The 24,781-nt window shown below is 49.7% G+C and overlaps 1 protein-coding gene across 3 annotated transcripts in view; it reads left to right on the plus strand.

Moving 5' to 3' along the window:
- The first annotated feature begins 638 nt into the window (after positions 1 to 638).
- Positions 639 to 24,781, plus strand: part of LOC121269319 (deleted in malignant brain tumors 1 protein-like) — a 246,846-nt gene continuing 222,703 nt past the window's right edge. For all 3 annotated transcript variants that reach the window (XM_041173871.1, XM_041173872.1, XM_041173873.1), the window contains exon 1: positions 639 to 765. In XM_041173871.1, coding sequence (XP_041029805.1) covers positions 714 to 765 — 52 coding nt within the window. In that variant the 5' untranslated portion in view covers positions 639 to 713. The remainder of the gene's footprint in view (positions 766 to 24,781) is intronic.

Below are 24,781 nucleotides of genomic sequence, written 5' to 3' on the forward strand. Positions count from 1 at the left end.
TCCTCTCTCTCTCTCTCTCTCTTTCTTTCTCTCTCTCTCCCTTTCTGCCTCTTTGACTTTTGCTCTGCTCACTGTGTGAGCCATTGTCGACGGAGGTCTGGGGTGAAAGACTACCTGAGGGATATCCTTCTCTACATAGCCTGACCCAGGCACTCCCCTCCCTTCTCTCTCCCTCTCTCAACTGTTTCTATTCTCTTTTTGTCCCATCCTTTTTTTTCTCTCTCTCTCTCTTTCATCTGCCTCTCCCTCTCTCTCTCTCTCATCTCTGTCCCCCCCTCTCTCTCTCTCTCTCAACTTTTTCTCTTCTCTTTACATCCCATCCCCCTCTCTCTCTCTCTCTTTCTCTCATCTCATCTCATCTCTTTCTCTTTCTCTTTCTCTCATCTCATCTCATCTCTCTCTCTCTGTCTCTCTCATCTTCGTCCCATCCTATCCCATCTCTCTCTCAACTCTTTCTATTCTCTTTTCGTCCCATCCCTCTTTCTCTCTCTCTCTTTCTCTCATCTCATCTCATCTCTCTCTCTCTCTCTCTCTCTCTCATCTTCGTCCCATCCTATCCCATCTCTCTCTCTCAAATCTTTCTATTCTCCTTTTGGCCCATCCCTCTCATCTCCACCTCCCTCCCCCTCTCTCTAATCTCACGCGTTCCTTCCCCTCCCTCTCCCTCTCTCTCTCTCTCTCCCTCCCTCCGTGTGGATGAAGAGATCATTTGGATGGAGCCCTCCTCCCTGACCCTCTTGGTGCTGCTGACGTGGATTGACAGAGGTAAGGGTCTTTGGGGAGGGTGGTGGGTGTGGTGGGGTGGGCGGCTGAGCGGGTTTGGTGGGGGGGAAGGTGGGGGCACGGTGGGCGGTGGGTGGGGGAGGGGTGGGGGGAGGTGGGGAGGCCGCAAGGGGAAACTCCCATCCTCCCTCTGGTGGGGGGGAGGATGAAGGGTGAAACCGGTGGCGGTGGAGGGACTCTGAGGGAAAGAGAGGGCAGGTTCTGTTTTAACAAGTCGGAATTGGAGGACTCGTTTCCCAGGCAGCCCATTTACCTGCGTCGCTTTTTGTACGTTGTACTGACTGGTGCTTAGCTTGTTCCGAAATGAGAGAGCCAATTTGATTGAGGCCTGTAAATGTACGAACCTCCTGCCACTCCATCTCTAACACTCCTGGGGCTGTGAGGCTATTGGCAAAAGGTTGAAGAGGCTGACTCCCTCTTCATAGAAACGTGGAAACTGGGAGCAGGAGTAGGCCATTTGGCCCTTCCAGCCTGCTCCGGCCATTCATTATGATCATGGCTGATCATCCAACTCAATAGCCTGCTACCGCTTTCTCCCTGTACCCTTCTAGAGAAGAGAAAACTGAGACTTGGCCTGACGGTGGTGAAAGCATTTGGTAGGTGCAAGCGTAGACAGGAAGTTTCCGGAGGCCATCAACACCAGCTCGCCCTTAATACACAGGGCTTTAAAACTCAGAAGTAGGCCATTCGGCCCATCTAGTCTGTGCTGGTGTTTCTGCTCCTCATGAGCCTCCCCCCCTCTCCCCACCCCCAACTCCCCCCTCATCTCACCCCATGACATCTCCTTCCACACCCCTCTCCCTCATGTGTTTATCCAGCTCCCCCCCCACCTCCTTAAAAACCTCGACACGGTTCACCCCATCCACTCTCCCCGCAGTGGCGAGTCTCACCCTTCTCTGACTGACAAAGTTCCTCCTGAATTCCCCCATGGGGGAGGGGGTTTATTAGCAGGGATGGATTTAATAATCACTAATCGAAAACAGTATGTTCAGATTTTTACTGATTCTATCTCTCTCTGTCTCCCGCTCTCTCTCCCACATTTTGTTTACTCAGTTTCCCCTTAAATGCATCGACCCTATTTGCGTCCTGAGGGAGCGGGTTCCACATTCTCACCTCACGTTCCTCTTCAATCCCCCATTGGGTTTATTAGTGACTATCTTCTATTGATGGCTCCCAAATCTTGGCTACTCCTCCCCTCTCCCCTGCACGAGGAAGCACCATCCCAGTGTTTCCCCCTACCAAACCATTTTTATTTACGCCTTGGAGAACTCTGTAAAGTCCATTCTTCCGTCTCCTCTTCTGTAGACAAACTGGCTCAATTCAGCCTGTTCAGTGACAGGCACAAGCTCAGGGTTTTAATGACACACGACCAGCAGGAGGCCATTTAGCCCCTCCAGACTAGTACCACCATTTAATGGGATCATGGCTGATCTGTGCCTTACCCCACCCACCCCACCCCAACTCATTTGGCAATTTATGCCCCGTGTCCCTTAACATCTTTTGGTTTAATGAAACTCGATGAATCTCAGGCTTCCCAGTAGGAAAAAATAGTTGGGACCAGTAATCTTATTTTTACTGGTGTTTCATTTTAAAGTACACAAGACCAGTTCAGACCAGTAATCTTATTTCCCAGTTTTTACTGGTGTTCCATTTTAAAGTACACAAGACCAGTTCGGACCAGTAATCTTATTTCCCAGTTTTACTGGTGTTTCATTTTAAAGTATACAAGACCAGTTCGGACCAGTAGTCTTATTTCCCAGTTTTACTGGTGTTTCATTTTAAAGTATACAAGACCAGTTCGGACCAGTAATCTTATTTCCCAGTGTTTACTGGTGTTCCATTTTAAGGTACACAAGACCAGTTCGGACCAGTAATCTTATTTCCCAGTGTTTACTGGTGTTCCATTTTAAGGTACACAAGACCAGTTCGGACCAGTAATCTTATTTCCCAGTGTTTACTGGTGTTCCATTTTAAGGTACACAAGACCAGTTCGGACCAGTAATCTTATTTCCCAGTTCTTACTGGTGTTCCATTTTAAAGTATACAAGACCAGTTCAGACCAGTAATCTTATTTCCCAGTGTTTACTGGTGTTCAATTTTAAGGTGTACAAGACCAGTTCGGATCAGTAATCTTATTTCCCAGTTGGTACTGTTTTTTTTCTTTCTGGGTTAAATTTGACGATAGATCTAGCATCAATTGCTGTCTGCAGAAAAGATTTCCTAATTCCCACCACTCTTTGTGTGTGGAAGTGTTTTCTAATTTCACCCCACTGACTAGCAGAAGTAATTCCTCTCTACCTACCCTATCCATTCCCGTTCATATTCTGAAAATTTCAACCAAACCTCCTCTTAACCTGCTGAATCCCAGGGGAATACAGCCCCGGCTTTGTTTAATCTCTCCTCCCAATTTAACCCTTGGAGCCCAGGTATCACTCTGATAAACTACGCTGCTCTCTCTCTCTCTCTAAGGCCAATATCTCCTTGCCGAGGCTTAGGTTCTCAGCACTGCTCCCAGTCCTCGGTGCGTGGTCCAACCAGGGCTTTGTTTCCCGGCCGGGTTACTTCTAACCCCTTTTCATTTAAGTACACGAAACAAAAAAAAACAAACAGAAAATGCTGGAAATACCCAGCAGCATCTGTGCAGAGAGAAACAGAGTTAACGTCGTGTTTCGGGTCCGTAAGACTCGTCTTCAGAGCCATTTTATACCTCTGGATGTGAAGGCCAGCAATCCATTAACCTTTTAAATTATTTCCTGTTGCTGTTACAGACGCCTTAATGATCTTTCTACCTGAACCCACCCCACCCCGGCTCCTCCCAAGTCTCTTTGGATCGGCGCCGTTTCGAGCCTTTCACCATGTAGAAAGCTCCCTGCTTCAACCTTTTTATGGTCAGAAGTGGGTGACTTGACATTTGCCAACACAGAAAGGCACTGGCCCGGGTTTTACCCATTCGCTTAACCTCGGTATATTTTATGTCTCCATCTACAACATCGAACATCTCTGTGCCATCTGCAAATTTGGCAATGTGACCTTCAGCCCCACCTTCTACAGATGCCGTGAATTGTTGCAGTCCCGCTATTTCTTTTTGCGGGACGCTCTTAGTGACATTCTGTCAGTCACGCTGTACCTGCCCATTACCCCTGCTCTCCCCTCACCCCCACCCCCACACCCCACGCCCTCCACCCCCCCGCCCCATCTCCTGCCGTTCAGCCAATCTTCTAACCAGGTCAACGACGCGCCCCTCGATTTCATGAGTTGCACTCTGAGCCTCTCATGAGGAACTTTATCAAATGCCTTCTGGAAGTCCATATGAATGACATCCGTAGGCATTCCCCCTGTCCACGACATCAGCCGGCTCTCCCAAAAAAAAATTCACTGCGTTTACCAGGCGCGAGCTACCCTTTCCGAATCCATAATCAAGGCGGAAAATGCTGGGGAAACTCAGCATGTCTGGCAGCCTATGTAGACAGAGAGAGGGAGAGAGAGAGAAACGGTTAAAGTTTCGAGTCTGTAACGGGCTCGAAACGTTAACTCTGCTTCTCTCCCTCCACGGAACGCTGCCAGACCTCCTGAGGTTTTCCAGCGTTTCCTGTTTTTATTTCGGGTTTCCAGCATCCGCAGTATTTCACTTTTTATCTTTCCGAGCCCCTGCTCTGATCAGCTGGGATAGCTCAATGCGTCCAGTCAACCTCGCCTTAATTATAGGCTCCAACGATTCCACCGACAGCAGGCGCGAGGTTAGCTGGTCTCTAGTTCCCTGTCACCTCCCTTAATTAGCAAAGCAACACGTGCAATCTTCCGACCTGAAAAGCCGGCTCCTGAACGGAGAGGACTTTGGGGGGAATCACAGCCGGGGCTTCCCCAACCATCTCACCTGCCCTGGGGGGTGGGGAAACAGTCAGCCCTTGGCATTCTGCCATTTTCTTTATAGGGCGCCACTATTTTCTTCATCGTTGTTGCCTCGCTCAGGTCGATTTTGTTGAGCCCCTGCCCCTCGAGTCCAACTATGGTTTCCCTTGAGAGATGTCCGGCATGTTGAGCTCTACCTCCACTTGTCAGCGCCGGCGCAAAGTGATTGTTCAACGCATCCGCCATTTCCTTATTCTCACCGTCAAGGCACAGTTGGCGGTTTTCAAGGGCCCTTGACCAGAAGCTTTCCCCCAAAGTATTTGCAAGAGGCCCCCACGTCGATTTTCATGCCTCTTGCAAGTTCCTCTTTTCGCATTCCCGTTCTGTAGCTCTCCCCTGTCCCCTTTGCTCATCTTTGTCTCCCCCCACCATGTTTGCCGGGATCTGCTGTGCTTTTTGTTTGCAATGTACCTTTTAGCGCGCTTTTTCTTTTGGGTTTTATGGAGCCTCTGGCCTTTTCGGCTGGCCCTTGGCTTTCTCCCTTTCTGGGCAAGTGGGACTCCTGTGCTTCACGGCATGAGCTGGTTCTGTGTACCTTGTTAAACTCGCCTTTGAACACCTCCTGCCGAACTTCTGTCATTCTACTCAACAACAGAAAGCCCAATGCGCTGTGAGGCGTCTCTGCCCCATCGCATTGAAGTCAGCCCGACCTAAGCCTCAATAGCTTTCACATTAACTCTCTCCCAAACACCTCGTGGAGCTCGGGCATATTGTGTTCACAATTAGGCAATGAACATTCAGCATTATCAGGCTGATGGCTGACTACTCATTGTTAGAACTAACATGGTCTACTCCGGGCATCATTCTGGGTTAACTTCAACAAAATCGTTTTTGGATGTACACTAGTACCGTTACATCCTGTTGGTAATGTGGAGACTGGAACTGTGCACAGTGACTCCCAGCGTGATACCGGGACTGGAACCGTGCACAGTAACTCCCAGCGTGATACCGGGACTGGAACTGTGCACAGTGACTCCCAGTGTGATATGGAGACTGGAACTGTGCACAGTGATTCCCAGTGCGATATGGAGACTAGAACTGTGCACAATAACTCCCAGTGTGATATGGAGACTGGAATTGTCATTCTGTGCCATAATTACTTCATGCGTCTGTAGAAATTTCTAGAAACCATTCAGAGGGGTATCAACCTAGGTTCTCCCAATCTAAGTCGGATCCTGCTGGGGATCCGATCTGATCTGACTGGGGACGGGATCACTGTCTTCAGTGAACCATGGGGTTGAAGGGTGAGAAAGCATCCAGGGTTCCTGCTCCTGATCATTGCCCAGTGACCCTTGGGTTAGGGAGAGAGAGGAAATCAGCCAGGGTTCCTGCTCCTGATCACAGTGGATTCGAAAGAGAGAGGATATCAGCCAGAGTTCCATCTCTTCATCACTGTCCAGTAACCCTTGGGTTGGACGGAGAGGGGAAATCAGCCAGGGTTCCTGCTCCTGATCACTGTCCAGTAATCCCTGGGTTAGAGAGAGAGGAAATCAGACAAGGTTCCTGCTCCTGATCACTGTCCAGTGATCCCTGGTTTAGAGAGAGGGGAAATCAGCCAGGGTTCCTGCTCCTGATCACTGTCCAGTGATCCCTGGGTTAGAGAGAGAGGGGAAATCAGACAGGGTTCCTGCTCCTGATCACTGTCCAGTGACCCCTGGGTTAGAGAGAGAGGGGAAATCAGACAGGGTTCCTGCTCCTGATCACTGTCCAGTGACCCCTGGGTTAGAGAGAGAGGGGAAGTCGGCCAGGGTTCCTGCTCCTGATCACTGTCCAGTGATCCCTGGGTTAGAGAGAGAGGGGAAGTCGGCCAGGGTTCCTGCTCCTGATCACTGTCCAGTGACCCCTGGGTTAGAGAGAGAGGGGAAGTCGGCCAGTGTTCCTGCTCCTGATCACTGTCCAGTGACCCCTGGGTTAGAGAGAGAGGGGAAGTCGGCCAGGGTTCCTGCTCCTGATCACTGTCCAGTGACCCCTGGGTTAGAGAGAGAGGGGAAGTCGGCCAGGGTTCCTACTCCTGATCACTGTCCAGTGACCCCTGGGTTAGAGAGAGAGGGGAAGTCGGCCAGGGTTCCTGCCATCTCCAGGAATTGCCCAGGTGTATATTTTGATGCTCTACTTTTCCAGCCCCACTCCCAGCCGCAACTCAGCCCGGACAAAGCGCAAGTGGAGTGGGATTCTGTAGGATGCTGGTTGGTGCTGGAGGTATCATTCCCTGAAAACAGCCCAGGCCCTTCCACTCCAGCACTGGACAATTGGAATGAACACTGAATTAACTTTGTCATAGAGACACCCGTACACTTTCCTCAGAAGCCTTTCTCATCATTGACCCTCTACTTTATACATAGTTGCCTACGAAATAGGAGCAGGAGTAGGCCGCTCGGCCCCTTGAGCCTGCTCTGCTATTCAATAAGATCATGGCTGATCTGCTTGTGTTTCGAGTTCCACATTCCCATCTACCCCCAATAACCTTCGATTCCCTTGCCTAACAAGAATCAATCTACCTCCGCCTTACAGATATTCAGTGATCCCCACCCCCACCCCCTCCTGAGGCAGAGAATTCCAAAGTCGCACAGCCCTCTGGGAGAAAAAAATTCTCCTCATCTCTGTCCTAAAAGGGCGACCCCTAATTTTAAAACAGTGCCCCCTAGTTCTGGACTCACCCACCAGAGGAAACATCCTTTCCACATCCACCTTGCCAATAACGTTCAGGATCGTGTACACTTCAATCAAATCACCCCCCATTCTTCTAAACTCCAGTGGAAACCAGCCCAGTCTGTCCAACCTTTCCTCATAAGACAACCCACTCATTCCAGGTATCAATCTAGTAAACCTCCTCTGAACCGCCTCCAACGCATTTACACCCTTCCTTAAATAAGGAGACCAAAACTGCACACAATACTCGAGATGAGATCTCAACAATACCCTGTATAACTGGTGCATGACATCCTTACTTTTATATTCGATTCCCCTTTGTAATAAAGGATAGCGTTCCGAGAGTCTTCTGAATTACTTGCTGTACCTGCCGTCTAACGTTTAGTGACTCATGAACCAGAACACCCAGATCCCTCTGCGCCTTAGAATTCTGTGGCCGCTCTCCATTTAATAATACTCTGCTTTTTTATTCTTCCTGCCAAAGTGAAACAACTTCACATTTTCCCATCTGCCAGATTTTTGTCCACTCACTCAAACTATCAATGCCTCCACAACAACATAGTGTATCTATATAGCACCTTGAATATAGTAAAACAAGTCAAAACACTTGATGGGAATGATTCTCAAACAGAATTTGATGCTTAGCCAAGTGAACAGATGTTTGGACAGGCGATTGATTCAAAAACCGAGACAAAGAGGAAGGTTTTATAAACATCATAAAGGAGCATAGGGAGAGAATGGGGCGGGTGTGGGAGAGGTTGAGGGAGGGAATTCCAAAGCTGAGGGAACCAGGCAGCTGACGGTACGGATATCAATAGTGAAGAGATTAAAATCAGGAACTGCCAAAAGGACGGAACTGAAGGAATGCTGAGACGTCGGGGGGGGCGGGGGGGGGTTGGGGGGGGGTGGGATAGGGAGGGTTGTAGGGGCTGGAGGAGGTAACAGAGATCGGGAGGGTTGTAGGGGCAAAAGGAGGTTTCAAAGATAGGGAGGGTTGTGGGGGCTGGAGGTGGTTCCAGAGATAGGGAGCGTTGTAGGGGCTGGAGGAAGTTATAGAGATAGGGAGCGTTGTAGGGGCTGGAGGAGGTTACAGAGATAGGGAGGGTTGTAGGGGCTGGGGGAGGTTACAGAGATAGGGAGGGTTGTAGGGGCTGGAGGAGGTTACAGAGATAGGGAGGGTTGTAGGGGCTGGAGGAGGTTACAGAGATAGGGAGGGTTGTAGGGGCTGGAGGTGGTTCCAGAGATAAGGAGGGTTGTAGGGCTGGAGGAAGTTATAGAGATAGGGAGCGTTGTAGGGGCTGGGGGACGTTACAGAGATAGGGAGGGTTGTAGGGGCTGGGGGACGTTACAGAGATAGGGAGAGTTGTCGGGGCTGGAGGAGGTTATAGAGATAGGGAGGGTTGTAGGGGCTGGGGGACGTTACAGAGATAGGGAGGGTTGTAGGGGCTGGAGGAGGTTACAGAGATAGGGAGGGTTGTAGGGGCTGGAGGTGGTTCCAGAGATAAGGAGGGTTGTAGGGGCTGGAGGAAGTTATAGAGATAGGGAGGGTTGTAGGGGCTGGGGGACGTTACAGAGATAGGGAGGGTTGTAGGGGCTGGGGGACGTTACAGAGATAGGGAGAGTTGTCGGGGCTGGAGGAGGTTATAGAGATAGGGAGGGTTGTAGGGGCTGGGGGACGTTACAGAGATAGGGAGGGTTGTAGGGGCTGGGGGACGTTACAGAGATAGGGAGGGTTGTAGGGGCTGGGGGACGTTACAGAGATAGAGGGGGGCACAAGCCCATGGAGGAACTTGAAAACAAGGATAAGGATTTTAAAATTGTTACCGGACTAGGAAATAATCCAACACTAAATTTTTGATCTCATAATCACAACGGCATTTAAAGATTAACATGACCTTTCAGCTTTGCAATACTTGCAGCACATTCAAAATGTCAAAGACTTTCTGAAGCAGGAGCATTTATCTGAGGTATCGCTGACATCTACTCAAGATGAAAGGTGTAGGAACACAGTTTAATAAGGCCACACAGAATGCAAATCAAAACTGCTTCTGATTTCTCCACTGATAGGCTTGAAAAGCACTGAAGTTATGGTGGAGTTGTACTAGCCCTTGGTTAGATCACACTTAGTGCTCAGTGCCGGTCTCCATATCACACTGGGAATGTCTGTGCACAGTTACAGTCTCCATATCACACTGGGAATGTCTGTGCACAGTTTCAGTCTCCATATCACGCTGGGAGTCAATGTGCACAGTTCCAGTCTCCATATCACACTGGGAGTCACTGAGAACAGTTCTGATCTCCATATCACACTGGGTGTCACTGTGCACAGATCCAGTCACAATATCACACTGGGAGTCACTGTGCACAGTTCCAGTCTCCATATCACACTGGGAGTCACCGAGAAAAGTTCTGATCTCGATATCACACTGGGAGTCACTGTGCACAGTTCCGGTCTCAGTATCACACTGGGAGTCACTGTGCGCAGTTCCAGTCTCCATATCACACTGGGAGCCACTGTGCACAGTTCCAGTCTCCATATCACACTGGGAGTCACTGTGCACAGTTCAGGTCTCCATATCACACTGGGAATCACTGTGCACAGTTCCGATCTCCATATCACACTGGGAGTCACTGTGCACAGTTCCAGTCTCTATATCACGCTGGGAATAACTGTGCACAGTTCAGGTCTCCATATCACACTGGGAGTCACTGTGCACAGTTCTGGACTCCATTTCACACTGGGAGTCACTGTGCACAGTTCAGGTCCCCATATCACGCTGGGTGTCACTGTGCACAGTTCTGGTCTCCATATCACACTGGGAGTTACTGTGCACAGTTCTGGTCTCCATATCACACTGGGAGTCACTGTGCACATTTCTAGTCTCCATATCACACTGGGAGTTACTGTGCAAAGTTCCAGTCTCCATGTCATACAGGGAGTTACTGTGCACAGTTCCAATCTGTATCACACTGGGAGCCACTGTGCACAGTTCCAGTCTCCATATCACACTGGGAGTTACTGGGCACAGTTCCGATCTCCATATCACACTGGGAGTCACTGTGCACAGTTCCAGTCTCTATATCACGCTGGGAATCACTGTGCACAGTCCAGGTCTCCATATCACACTGGGAGTCACTGTGCACAGTTCTGGACTCCATTTCACACTGGGAGTCACTGTGCACAGTTCAGGTCCCCATATCACGCTGGGTGTCACTGTGCACAGTTCTGGTCTCCATATCACACTGGGAGTTACTGTGCACAGTTCTGGTCTCCATATCACACTGGGAGTCACTGTGCACATTTCTAGTCTCCATATCACACTGGGAGCCACTGTGCACAGTTCCAGTCTCCATATCACACTGGGAGTTACTGGGCACAGTTCCGATCTCCATATCACACTGGGAGTCACTGTGCACAGTTCCAGTCTCTATATCACGCTGGGAATCACTGTGCACAGTCCAGGTCTCCATATCACACTGGGAGTCACTGTGCACAGTTCTGGACTCCATTTCACACTGGGAGTCACTGTGCACAGTTCAGGTCCCCATATCACGCTGGGTGTCACTGTGCACAGTTCTGGTCTCCATATCACACTGGGAGTCACTGTGCACATTTCTAGTCTCCATATCACACTGGGAGTTACTGAGCAAAGTTCCAGTCTCCATGTCATACAGGGAGTTAATGTGCACAGTTCCAATCTGTATCACACTGGGAGCCACTGTGCACAGTTCCAGTCTCCATATCACACTAGGAGTCATTGTGTACAGTTCCAGTGTCCATATCACACTGGGAGTCACTGTGCACAGTTCCAGTCTCCATATCACACTGGGATCCAATGTGCACAGTTCCGGACTCCATATCACACTGGGAGTCATCATGTACAGTTCCAGTTTCCATATCACTCTGGGATACACTGTGCACAGTTCAAGTCTCCATATCACTCTGGTAGTCACTGTGTGCCGTTCCAGTCTCTATATCACACGGGGAGTTATTGTGCACAGTTCCGGACTCCATATCACTCTGGGAGTCACTGTGCACAGTTCCAGTCTCCATATCACACTGGTAGTCACTGTGTGCAGTTCCAGTCTCCATATCACACTGGGAGTCACTGTGCACAGTTCCAGTCTCCATATCACGCTGGTAGTCACTGTGCACAGTTCCAGTCTCCATATCACACTGGGAGTCACTGCGCACAGTTCCAGTCTCCATATCACGCTGGGAGTCACTGTGTACAGTTTCAGTCTCCATATCACACTGGGAGCCACTTTGCACTGTTCCGGACTCCATATCACACTGGGAGTCATCGTGTACAGTTCCAGTCTCCATATCACACTGGGAGTTACTGTGCCCAGTTGCAGTCTCAAGATCACACGGGGAGTTACTGTGCACAGTTCCTGACTCCATATCACACTGGTAGTCACCGTGTGCAGTTCCAGTCTCTATATCACATGGGGAGTTATTGTGCACAGTGGCTCCCAGTGTGATATGGAGACTGGAACTGTGCACAGTGACTCCCAGTTCCGGATTCCATATCACTCTGGGAGTCACGGTGCACAGTTCCAGTTTCCTAATCACACTGGGAGTTACTGTGCACATTTCCAGTCTCCTTATCACATTGGGAGTCACTGTGCACAGTTCCAGTCTCTATCACACTGGGAATCATGTGCACAGTTCCGGTTTCCATATTACACTGGGAGTTACTGTGCACAGTTCCAGTCTCCATATCACACTCGGAGTTACTGAGCACAGTTCCAGTCTCCATATCACACTGGGAATCACTGTGCACAGTTCCGGTCTCAATATCACACTGGGAGTCACTGTGCACAGTTCCAGTCTCCATATCACACTGGGGGTTACTGTGCACAGTTCCGGTCTCCATATCACACTGGGAGCCACTGTGCACACTTCAGGTCTCCATATCACACTGGGAGTTACTGGGCACAGTTCCGATCTCCATATCACACTGGGAGTCTCTGTGCACAGTCCCAGTCTCCATATCACACTGGGAATTACTGTGCACAGTTCCAGTCTCCATATCACGCTGGGAATCACTGTGCACAGTTCAGGTCTCCATATCACACTGGGAGTCACTGTGCACAGTTCAGGTCCCCATATCACATTGGGAGTTACTGTGTACAGTTCCAGTCTCTGTATCACACTGGGACTCACCGTGAACAGTTCTGATTGCCATATCACACTGGGAGTCACTGTGCACAGTTCAGGTCTCCATATCAGATTGGGAGTTACTGTGTACAGTTCCAGTGTCCATATCACACTGGGAGTCACTGTGCACAGTTCCAGTCTCCATATCACGCTGGTAGTCACAGTGTGCAGTTCCAGTCTCCATATCACACTGGGAGTTACTGAGCACAGTTCCAGTCTCCATATCACACTGGGAGTTACTGTGCACAGTTCCGGTCTCCATATCACACTGGGAGCCACTGTGTACAGTTCCAGTCTCTATATCACACTGGGAGTTACTGTGCACAGTTCCAGTCTCCATATCACACTGGGAGTTACTGTGCACAGTTGCAGTCTCCTAATCACACTGGGAGTTACTGTGCACATTTCCAGTCTCCATATCACACTGGGAGCCACTGTGCACAGTTGCGGACTCCATATCACACTGGGAGTCATTGTGCACAGTTGTGGTCTCCATATCACATTGAGTGTTACTGTGTACAGTTCCAGTCTCCATCACACACTGTGAGTTACTGTGCACAGTTCTGGTCTCTGTATCACACTGGGAGTTACTGTGCACTTTTACAGTCTCCACATCAGTCTGGGTGTTACTGTGCACAGTTCCAGTCTCCAAATCACACTGGGAGTCACTGTGCACAGTTCCAGTCTCCGTAACACACTGGGAGTTACTGTGCACAGTTCCAGTCTCCATATCACACTGGGAGTTACTGTGCACAGTTCCAGTCTCCATATCACACTGGGAGTCACTGTGCACAGTTCCGGTCTCCGTAACACACTGGGAGTTACTGTGCACAGTTCCAGTCTCCGTATCACACTGGGAGTTACTGTGCACAGTTCCAGTCTCCATATCACACTGGGAGTTACTGTGCACAGTTCCTGCCTCCATATCACACTGGGAGTCACTGTGCACAGTTCCAGTCTCCATACCACACTGGGAATGTCTGTGCACAATTTCAGTCTCCATATCACACTGGGGGTCATGTTCACATTTCAGGTCCCCATATCACATTGGGAGTTACTGTGCACAGTTCCAGTCTCCACATCACACTGAGAGCCACTGTGCACAGTTCTGATCTCCATATCACACTGGGAGTCACTGTGCACAGTTCCGGTCTCAATATCACACTGGGAGTCACTGTGCACAGTTCCGGTCTCCATATCACACTGGGAGCCACTGTGCACACTTCAGGTCTCCATATCACACTGGGAGTTACTGGGCACAGTTCCGATCTCCATATCACACTGGGAGTCTCTGTGCACAGTCCCAGTCTCCATATCACACTGGGAATTACTGTGCACAGTTCCAGTCTCCATATCACGCTGGGAATCACTGTGCACAGTTCAGGTCTCCATATCACACTGGGAGTCACTGTGCACAGTTCAGGTCCCCATATCACATTGGGAGTTACTGTGTACAGTTCCAGTCTCTGTATCACACTGGGACTCACCGTGAACAGTTCTGATTGCCATATCACACTGGGAGTCACTGTGCACAGTTCCAGTCTCCATATCACACTGGGAGTCACTGTGCACAGTTCCAGTCTCCATATCACACTGGGATCCAATGTGCACAGTTCCGGACTCCATATCACTCTGGGAGTTACTGTGCACAGTTCCAGTCTCCATATCACACTGGTAGTCACTGTGTGCAGTTCCAGTCTCCATATCACACTGGGAGTCACTGTGCACAGTTCCAGTCTCCATATCACGCTGGTAGTCACAGTGTGCAGTTCCAGTCTCTATATCACACGGGGAGTTATTATGCACAGTTCCGGACTCCATTTCACACTGGGAGTTACGAGGCACAGTTCCAGTCTCTATATCACACTGGGAGTTACTGTGCACAGTTCCAGTCTCCATAACACACTGGGAGTTACTGTGCACAGTTCCAGTCTCCATATCATACTGGGAGTTACTGTGCACAGTTCCAGTCTCCATATCTCACTAGGAGACACAGTGCACAGTTCCAGTCTCCATATCACACTGGGAGTCACTGTGCACACTTCAGGTCTCCATATCACACTGGGAGCTACTGGGCCCAGTTCCGATCTCCTCATCGCACTGGGAGTTACTGGCCACAGTTCCAGTCTCTATATCACACTGGGAATCACTGTGCACAGTTCAGGTCTCCACATCACACTGGGAGTCACTGTGCATAGTTCACGTCCCCATATCACACTGGGAGTCACTGTGCACAGTTCCAGTCTCCATATCACACGGGGAGTTATTGTGCACAGTTCCGGACTCCATATCACTCTGGGAGTCACTGTGCACAGTTCCAGTCTCCATATCACACTGGGAGTCACTGTGCACACTTCAGGTCTCCATATCACACTGGGAGCTACTGGGCCCAGTTCCGATCTCCTTATCACACTAGGAGACACAGTGCACAGTTCCAGTCTCCATATCACACTGGGAATCACTGTGCACAGTTCAGGTCTCCACATCACACTGGGAGTCACTGTGCATAGTTCACGTCCCCATATCACACTGGGAGTCACTGTGCACAGTTCCAGTCTCCATATCACATGGGGAGTTATTGTGCACAGTTCCGGACTCCATATCACTCTGGGAGTCACTGTGCACAGTTCCAGTCTCCATATCACACTGGGAGTCACTGTGCACAGTTCCAGTCTCCATATCACACTGGGAGTCACTGTGCACAGTTCCAGTCTCCATATCACGCTGGGAGTCACTGTGTACAGTTTCAGTCTCCATATCACACTGGGAGCCACTTTGCACTGTTCCGGTCTCCATATCACACTGGGAGTCATCGTGTACAGTTCCAGTCTCCATATCACACTGGGAGTTACTGTGCCCAGTTGCAGTCTCGAGATCACACGGGTAGTTACTGTGCACAGTTCCTGACTCCATATCACACTGGTAGTCACCGTGTGCAGTTCCAGTCTCTATATCAAATGGGGAGTTATTGTGCACAGTGGCTCCCAGTGTGATATGGAGACTGGAACTGTGCACAGTGACTCCCAGTTCCGGACTCCATATCACTCTGGGAGTCACTGTGCACAGTTCCAGTTTCCTAATCACACTGGGAGTTACTGTGCACATTTCCAGTCTCCTAATCACATTGGGAGTCACTGTGCACAGTTCCAGACTCTATCACACTGGGAATCACTGTGCACAGTTCCGGTTTCCATATTACACTGGGAGTTACTGTGCACAGTTCCAGTCTCCATATCACACTGGGAGTTACGAGGCACAGTTCCAGTCTCTATATCACACTGGGAGTTACTGTGCACAGTTCCAGTCTCCATATCACACTGGGAGTTACTGTGCACAGTTCCGGTCTCCATATCACACTGGGAGCCACTGTGTACAGTTCCAGTCTCTATACCACACTGGGAGTTACTGTGCACAGTTCCAGTCTCCATATCACACTGGGAGTTACTGTGCACAGTTGCAGTCTCCTAATCACACTGGGAGTTACTGTGCACATTTCCAGTCTCCATATTACACTGGGAGTCACTGTGCACAGTTCCAGTCTCCATATCACACTGGGAGTCACTGTGTACAGTTCCAGTCTCCATATCACACTGGGAGTCACTGTGCACAGTTCCAGTCTCCATATCACACTGGGCGTCACTGTGTACAGTTCCACTCTCCATATCACACTGGGAGCCACTGTGCACAGTTCTGGACTCCATATCACACTGGGAGTCATCATGTACAGTTCCAGTCTCCATATCACTCTGGGAGTCACTGTGCACAGTTCAAGTCTCCATATCACACTGGTAGTCACTGTGTGCAGTTCCAGTCTCTATATCACACGGGGAGTTATTGTGCACAGTTCCGGACTCCATATCACTCTGGGAGTCACTGTGCACAGTTCCAGTCTCCATATCACACTGGTAGTTACTGTGTGCAGTTCCAGTCTCCATATCACACTGGGAGTCATTGTGCACAGTTGTGGTCTCCATATCACATTGAGTGTTACTGTGTACAGTTCCAGTCTCCATCACACAGTGTGAGTTACTGTGCACAGTTCTGGTCTCTGTATCACACTGGGAGTTACTGTGCACTTTTACAGTCTCCACATCAGACTGGGTTTTACTGTGCACAGTTCCAGTCTCCAAATCACACTGGGAGTTACTGTGCACAGTTCCAGTCTCCATATCACACTGGGAGTCACTGTGCACAATTCCAGTCTCCATATCACACTGGGAGTCACTGTGTACAGTTCCAGTCTCCATATCACACTGGGAACCACTGTGCACTGTTCCGGTCTCCATATCACACTGGGAGTCATCGTGTACATTTCCAGTCTCCATATCACACTGGGACTTACTGTGCACAGTTCCAGTCTCTATATCACACGGAGAGTTACTGTGCACAGTTCCTGACTCCATATCAATCTGGGAGTCACTGTGCACAGTTCCAGTCTCCATATCACACTGGCAGTCACCGTGTGCAGTTCCAGTCTCTATATCATACGGGGAGTTATTGTGCACAGTGGCTCCCAGTGTGATATGGAGACTGGAACTGTGCATAGTGACTCCCAGTTCCGAACTCCATATCAATCTGGTAGTCACTGTGCACAGTTCCAGTATCTTAATCACACTGGGAGTTACTGTGCTCATTTCCAGTCTCCATATCACACTGGGAGCCACTGTGCACAGTTCCGGTCTCCATATCACACTGGGAGCCACTGTGCACAGTTCCAGTCTCCATATCACACTTGGAGTCACTGTGTACAGTTTCAGTCTCCATATCACACTGGGAGCCACTTTGCACTGTTCCGGTCTCCATATCACACTGGGAGTCATGGTGCACACGTCAGGTCTGCATATCACACTGGGAGTTACTGGGCACAGTTCAGATCTGCATATCACACTGGGAGTTACTAGGCACAGTTCCGGTCTCCATATCACACTGGGAGTCACTGTGCACAGTTCCAGTCTCCATATCACACTGGGAGTCATGGTGCACACGTCAGGTCTGCATATCACACTGGGAGTTACTGGGCACAGTTCAGATCTGCATATCACACTGGGAGTTACTAGGCACAGTTCCGGTCTCCATATCACACTGGGAGTCACTGTGCACAGTTCCAGTCTCCATATCACACTGGGAATTAATGTGCACAGTTCCAGTCTCCATATCACACTGGGAGTCACTGTGTACAGTTCCACTCTCCATATCACACTGGGAGCCACTGTGCACAGTTCTGGACTCCATATCACACTGGGAGTCATCATGTACAGTTCCAGTCTCCATATCACTCTGGGAGTCACTGTGCACAGTTCAAGTCTCCATATCACACTGGTAGTCACTGTGTGCAGTTCCAGTCTCTATATCACACGGGGAGTTATTGTGCACAGTTCAGATCTGCATATCACACTGGGAGTTACTAGGCACAGTTCCGGTCTCCATATCACACTGGGAGTCACTGTGCACAGTTCCAGTCTCCATATCACACTGGGAGTCATGGTGCACACGTCAGGTCTGCATATCACACTGGGAGTTACTGGGCACAGTTCAGATCTGCATATCACACTGGGAGTTACTAGGCACAGTTCCGGTCTCCATATCACACTGGGAGTCACTGTGCACAGTTCCAGTCTCCATATCACACTGGGAATTAATGTGCACAGTTCCAGTCTCCATATCACACTGGGAGTCACTGTGTACAGTTCCACTCTCCATATCACACTGGGAGCCACTGTGCACAGTTCTGGACTCCATATCACACTGGGAGTCATCATGTACAGTTCCAGTCTCCATATCACTCTGGGAGTCACTGTGCACAGTTCAAGTCTCCATATCACACTGGTAGTCACTGTGTGCAGTTCCAGTCTCTATATCACACGGGGAGTTATTGTGCACAGTTCCGGACTCCATATCACTCTGGGAGTCACTGTGCACAGTTCCAGTCTCCATATCACACTGGTAGTTACTGTGTGCAGTTCCAGTCTCCATATCACACTGGGAGTCATTGTGCACAGTTGTGGTCTCCATATCACATTGAGTGTTACTGTGTACAGTTCCAGTCTCCATCACACAGTGTGAGTTACTGTGCACAGTTCTGGTCTCTGTATCACACTGGGAGTTACTGTGCACTTTTACAGTCTCCACATCAGACTGGGTTTTACTGTGCACAGTTCCAGTCTCCAAATCATACTGGGAGTTACTGTGCACAGTTCCAGTCTCCATATCACACTGGGAGTCACTGTGCACAATTCCAGTCTCCATATCACACTGGGAGTCACTGTGTACAGTTCCAGTCTCCATATCACACTGGGAACCACTGTGCACTGTTCCGGTCTCCATATCACACTGGGAGTCATCGTGTACATTTCCAGTCTCCATATCACACTGGGACTTACTGTGCACAGTTCCAGTCTCTATATCACACGGAGAGTTACTGTGCACAGTTCCTGACTCCATATCAATCTGGGAGTCACTGTGCACAGTTCCAGTCTCCATATCACACTGGCAGTCACCGTGTGCAGTTCCAGTCTCTATATCATACGGGGAGTTATTGTGCACAGTGGCTCCCAGTGTGATATGGAGACTGGAACTGTGCATAGTGACTCCCAGTTCCGGACTCCATATCAATCTGGTAGTCACTGTGCACAGTTCCAGTATCTTAATCACACTGGGAGTTACTGTGCTCATTTCCAGTCTCCATATCACACTGGGAGCCACTGTGCACAGTTCCGGTCTCCATATCACACTGGGAGCCACTGTGCACAGTTCCAGTCTCCATATCACACTTGGAGTCACTGTGTACAGTTTCAGTCTCCATATCACACTGGGAGCCACTTTGCACTGTTCCGGTCTCCATATCACACTGGGAGTCATGGTGCACACGTCAGGTCTGCATATCACACTGGGAGTTACTGGGCACAGTTCAGATCTGCATATCACACTGGGAGTTACTAGGCACAGTTCCGGTCTCCATATCACACTGGGAGTCACTGTGCACAGTTCCAGTCTCCATATCACACTGGGAGTCATGGTGCACACGTCAGGTCTGCATATCACACTGGGAGTTACTGGGCACAGTTCAGATCTGCATATCACACTGGGAGTTACTAGGCACAGTTCCGGTCTCCATATCACACTGGGAGTCACTGTGCACAGTTCCAGTCTCCATATCACACTGGGAATTAATGTGCACACTTCCAGTCTCCATATCACACGGGGAGTCACTGTGCACATTTCAGGTCCCCATATCACATTGGGAGTTACTGTGCACAGTTCCAGTCTCCATATCACACTGGGAGTCACTGTGCACACTTCAGGTCTCCATATCACACTGGGAGCTACTGGGCCCAGTTCCGATCTCCTTATCACACTAGGAGACACAGTGCACAGTTCCAGTCTCCATATCACACTGGGAATCACTGTGCACAGTTCAGGTCTCCACATCACACTGGGAGTCACTGTGCATAGTTCACGTCCCCATATCACACTGGGAGTCACTGTGCACAGTTCCAGTCTCCATATCACACGGGGAGTTATTGTGCACAGTTCCGGACTCCATATCACTCTGGGAGTCACTGTGCACAGTTCCAGTCTCCATATCACACTGGCAGACACTGTGTGCAGTTCCAGTCTCCATATCACACTGGGAGTCACTGTGCACAGTTCCAGTCTCCATATCACGCTGGGAGTCACTGTGTACAGTTTCAGTCTCCATATCACACTGGGAGCCACTTTGCACTGTTCCGGTCTCCATATCACACTGGGAGTCATCGTGTACAGTTCCAGTCTCCATATCACACTGGGAGTTACTGTGCCCAGTTGCAGTCTCGAGATCACACGGGTAGTTACTGTGCACAGTTCCTGACTCCATATCACACTGGTAGTCACCGTGTGCAGTTCCAGTCTCTATATCAAATGGGGAGTTATTGTGCACAGTGGCTCCCAGTGTGATATGGAGACTGGAACTGTGCACAGTGACTCCCAGTTCCGGACTCCATATCACTCTGGGAGTCACTGTGCACAGTTCCAGTTTCCTAATCACACTGGGAGTTACTGTGCACATTTCCAGTCTCCTTATCACATTGGGAGTCACTGTGCACAGTTCCAGTCTCTATCACACTGGGAATCACTGTGCACAGTTCCGGTTTCCATATTACACTGGGAGTTACTGTGCACAGTTCCAGTCTCCATATCACACTGGGAGTTACGAGGCACAGTTCCAGTCTCTATATCACACTGGGAGTTACTGTGCACAGTTCCAGTCTCCATATCACACTGGGAGTTACTGTGCACAGTTCCGGTCTCCATATCACACTGGGAGCCACTGTGTACAGTTCCAGTCTCTATACCACACTGGGAGTTACTGTGCACAGTTCCAGTCTCCATATCACACTGGGAGTTACTGTGCACAGTTGCAGTCTCCTAATCACACTGGGAGTTACTGTGCACATTTCCAGTCTCCATATTACACTGGGAGTCACTGTGCACAGTTCCAGTCTCCATATCACACTGGGAGTCACTGTGTACAGTTCCAGTCTCCATATCACACTGGGAGTCACTGTGCACAGTTCCAGTCTCCATATCACACTGGGAGTCACTGTGTACAGTTCCACTCTCCATATCACACTGGGAGCCACTGTGCACAGTTCCGGACTCCATATCACACTGGGAGTCATCATGTACAGTTCCAGTCTCCATATCACTCTGGGAGTCACTGTGCACAGTTCAAGTCTCCATATCACACTGGTAGTCACTGTGTGCAGTTCCAGTCTCTATATCACACGGGGAGTTATTGTGCACAGTTCCGGACTCCATATCACTCTGGGAGTCACTGTGCACAGTTCCAGTCTCCATATCACACTGGTAGTCACTGTGTGCAGTTCCAGTCTCCATATCACACTGGGAGTCATTGTGCACAGTTGTGGTCTCCATATCACATTGAGTGTTACTGTGTACAGTTCCAGTCTCCATCACACAGTGTGAGTTACTGTGCACAGTTCTGGTCTCTGTATCACACTGGGAGTTACTGTGCACTTTTACAGTCTCCACATCAGACTGGGTTTTACTGTGCACAGTTCCAGTCTCCAAATCACACTGGGAGTTACTGTGCACAGTTCCAGTCTCCATATCACACTGGGAGTCACTGTGCACAATTCCAGTCTCCATATCACACTGGGAGTCACTGTGTACAGTTCCAGTCTCCATATCACACTGGGAACCACTGTGCACTGTTCCGGTCTCCATATCACACTGGGAGTCATCGTGTACATTTCCAGTCTCCATATCACACTGGGACTTACTGTGCACAGTTCCAGTCTCTATATCACACGGAGAGTTACTGTGCACAGTTCCTGACTCCATATCAATCTGGGAGTCACTGTGCACAGTTCCAGTCTCCATATCACACTGGCAGTCACCGTGTGCAGTTCCAGTCTCTATATCATACGGGGAGTTATTGTGCACAGTGGCTCCCAGTGTGATATGGAGACTGGAACTATGCATAGTGACTCCCAGTTCCGGACTCCATATCAATCTGGTAGTCACTGTGCACAGTTCCAGTATCTTAATCACACTGGGAGTTACTGTGCTCATTTCCAGTCTCCATATCACACTGGGAGCCACTGTGCACAGTTCCGGTCTCCATATCCCACTGGGAGTCACTGTGCACAGTTCCAGTCTCCATATCACACTGGGAGCCACTGTGCACAGTTCCAGTCTCCATATCACACTTGGAGTCACTGTGTACAGTTTCAGTCTCCATATCACACTGGGAGCCACTTTGCACTGTTCCGGTCTCCATATCACACTGGGAGTCATGGTGCACACGTCAGGTCTGCATATCACACTGGGAGTTACTGGGCACAGTTCAGATCTGCATATCACACTGGGAGTTACTAGGCACAGTTCCGGTCTCCATATCACACTGGGAGTCACTGTGCACAGTTCCAGTCTCCATATCACACTGGGAGTCATGGTGCACACGTCAGGTCTGCATATCACACTGGGAGTTACTGGGCACAGTTCAGATCTGCATATCACACTGGGAGTTACTAGGCACAGTTCCGGTCTCCATATCACACTGGGAGTCACTGTGCACAGTTCCAGTCTCCATATCACACTGGGAATTAATGTGCACACTTCCAGTCTCCATATCACACGGGGAGTCACTGTGCACATTTCAGGTCCCCATATCACATTGGGAGTTACTGTGCACAGTTCCAGTCTCCATATCACACTGGGAGTCACTGTGCACAGTTCCAGTCTCCATATCACACTGGGAGTCACTGTGCACAGTTCCAGTCTCCATATCACACTGGGAGTCTCTGTGTACAGTTTCAGTCTCCATATCACACTGGGAGCCACTTTGCACTGTTCCGGTCTCCATATCACACTGGGAGTCATCGTGTACAGTTCCAGTCTCCATATCACACTGGGAGTTACTGTGCCCAGTTGCAGTCTCGAGATCACACGGGGAGTTACTGTGCACAGTTCCTGACTCCATATCACACTGGTAGTCACCGTGTGCAGTTCCAGTCTCTATATCACATGGGGAGTTATTGTGCACAGTGGCTCCCAGTGTGATATGGAGACTGGAACTGGGCGCAGTGACTCCCAGTTCCGGACTCCATATCACTCTGGGAGTCACTGTGCACAGTTCCAGTTTCCTAATCACACTGGGAGTTACTGTGCACATTTCCAGTCTCCTTATCACATTGGGAGTCACTGTGCACAGTTCCAGTCTCTATCACACTGGGAATCACTGTGCACAGTTCCGGTTTCCATATTACACTGGGAGTTACTGTGCACAGTTCCAGTCTCTATATCACACTGGGAGTTACTGTGCACAGTTCTAGTCTCTATATCACACTGGGAGTTACTGTGCACAGTTCCAGTCTTCATATCACACTGGGAGTTACTGTGCACAGTTCCGGTCTCCATATCACACTGGGAGCCACTGTGTACAGTTCCAGTCTCTATATCACACTGGGAGTTACTGTGCACAGTTCCAGTCTCCATATCACACTGGGAGTTACTTTGCACAGTTGCAGTCTCCTAATCACACTGGGAGTTACTGTGCACATTTCCAGTCTCCATATCACACTGGGAGACACTGTGCATAGTTCCAGTCTCCATATCACACTGGGAGCTTCTGGGCACAGTTCCGGTCCCCATATCACACTGGGAGTCACTGTGCACAGTTCCAGTCTCCATATCACACTGGGAGTCACTGTGCACACTTCAGGTCTCCTTATCACACTGGGAGTTACTGGCCACAGTTCCAGTCTCTATATCACACTGGGAATCACTGTGCACAGTTCAGGTCTCCACATCACACTGGGAGTCACTGTGCATAGTTCACGTCCCCATATCACACTGGGAGTCACTGTGCACAGTTCCAGTCTCCATATCACACTGGGAGCCACTGTGCACAGTTCCGGTCTCCATATCACACTGGGAGTTACTGCGCACAGTTCTAGTCTCCATATCACACTGGGAGACACTGTGCACAGTTCCAGTCTCCATATCACACTGGGAGTCACTGTGTACAGTTCCAGTCTCCATATCACACTGGGAGTCACTGTGCACAGTTCCAGTCTCCATATCACACTGGGAGTCACTGTGTACAGTCCAAGTCTCCATATCACACTGGGAGCCACTGTGCACAGTTCCGGACTCCATATCACACTGGGAGTCATCATGTACAGTTCGTCTCCATATCACTCTGGGAGTCACTGTGCACAGTTCAAGTCTCCATATCACACTGGTAGTCACTATGTGCAGTTCCAGTCTCTATATCACACGGGGAGTTATTGTGCACAGTTCCGGACTCCATATCACTCTGGGAGTCATTGTGCACTGTTCCAGTCTCCATATCACACTGGTAGTCACTGTGTGCAGTTCCAGTCTCCATATCACACTGGGAGTCACTGTGCACAGTTCCAGTCTCCATATCACGCTGGTAGTCACTGTGCGCAGTTCCAGTCTCCATATCACGCTGGTAGTCACTGTGCACAGTTCCAGTCTCCATATCACACTGGGAGTCATTGTGCACAGTTGTGGTCTCCATATCACATTGAGTGTTACTGTGTACAGTTCCAGTCTCCATCACACACTGTGAGTTACTGTGCACAGTTCTGGTCTCTGTATCACACTTGGAGTTACTGTGCACTTTTCCAGTCTCCACATAAGACTGCGAGTTACTGTGCACAGTTCCAGTCTCCATATCACACTGGGAGTCACTGTGCACAGTTCCGGTCTCCGTAACACACTGGGAGTTACTGTGCACAGTTC

The sequence above is a fragment of the Carcharodon carcharias genome, chromosome 24 (genome assembly GCF_017639515.1).
Source record: "Carcharodon carcharias isolate sCarCar2 chromosome 24, sCarCar2.pri, whole genome shotgun sequence".
Taxonomy (NCBI): domain Eukaryota; kingdom Metazoa; phylum Chordata; class Chondrichthyes; order Lamniformes; family Lamnidae; genus Carcharodon; species Carcharodon carcharias.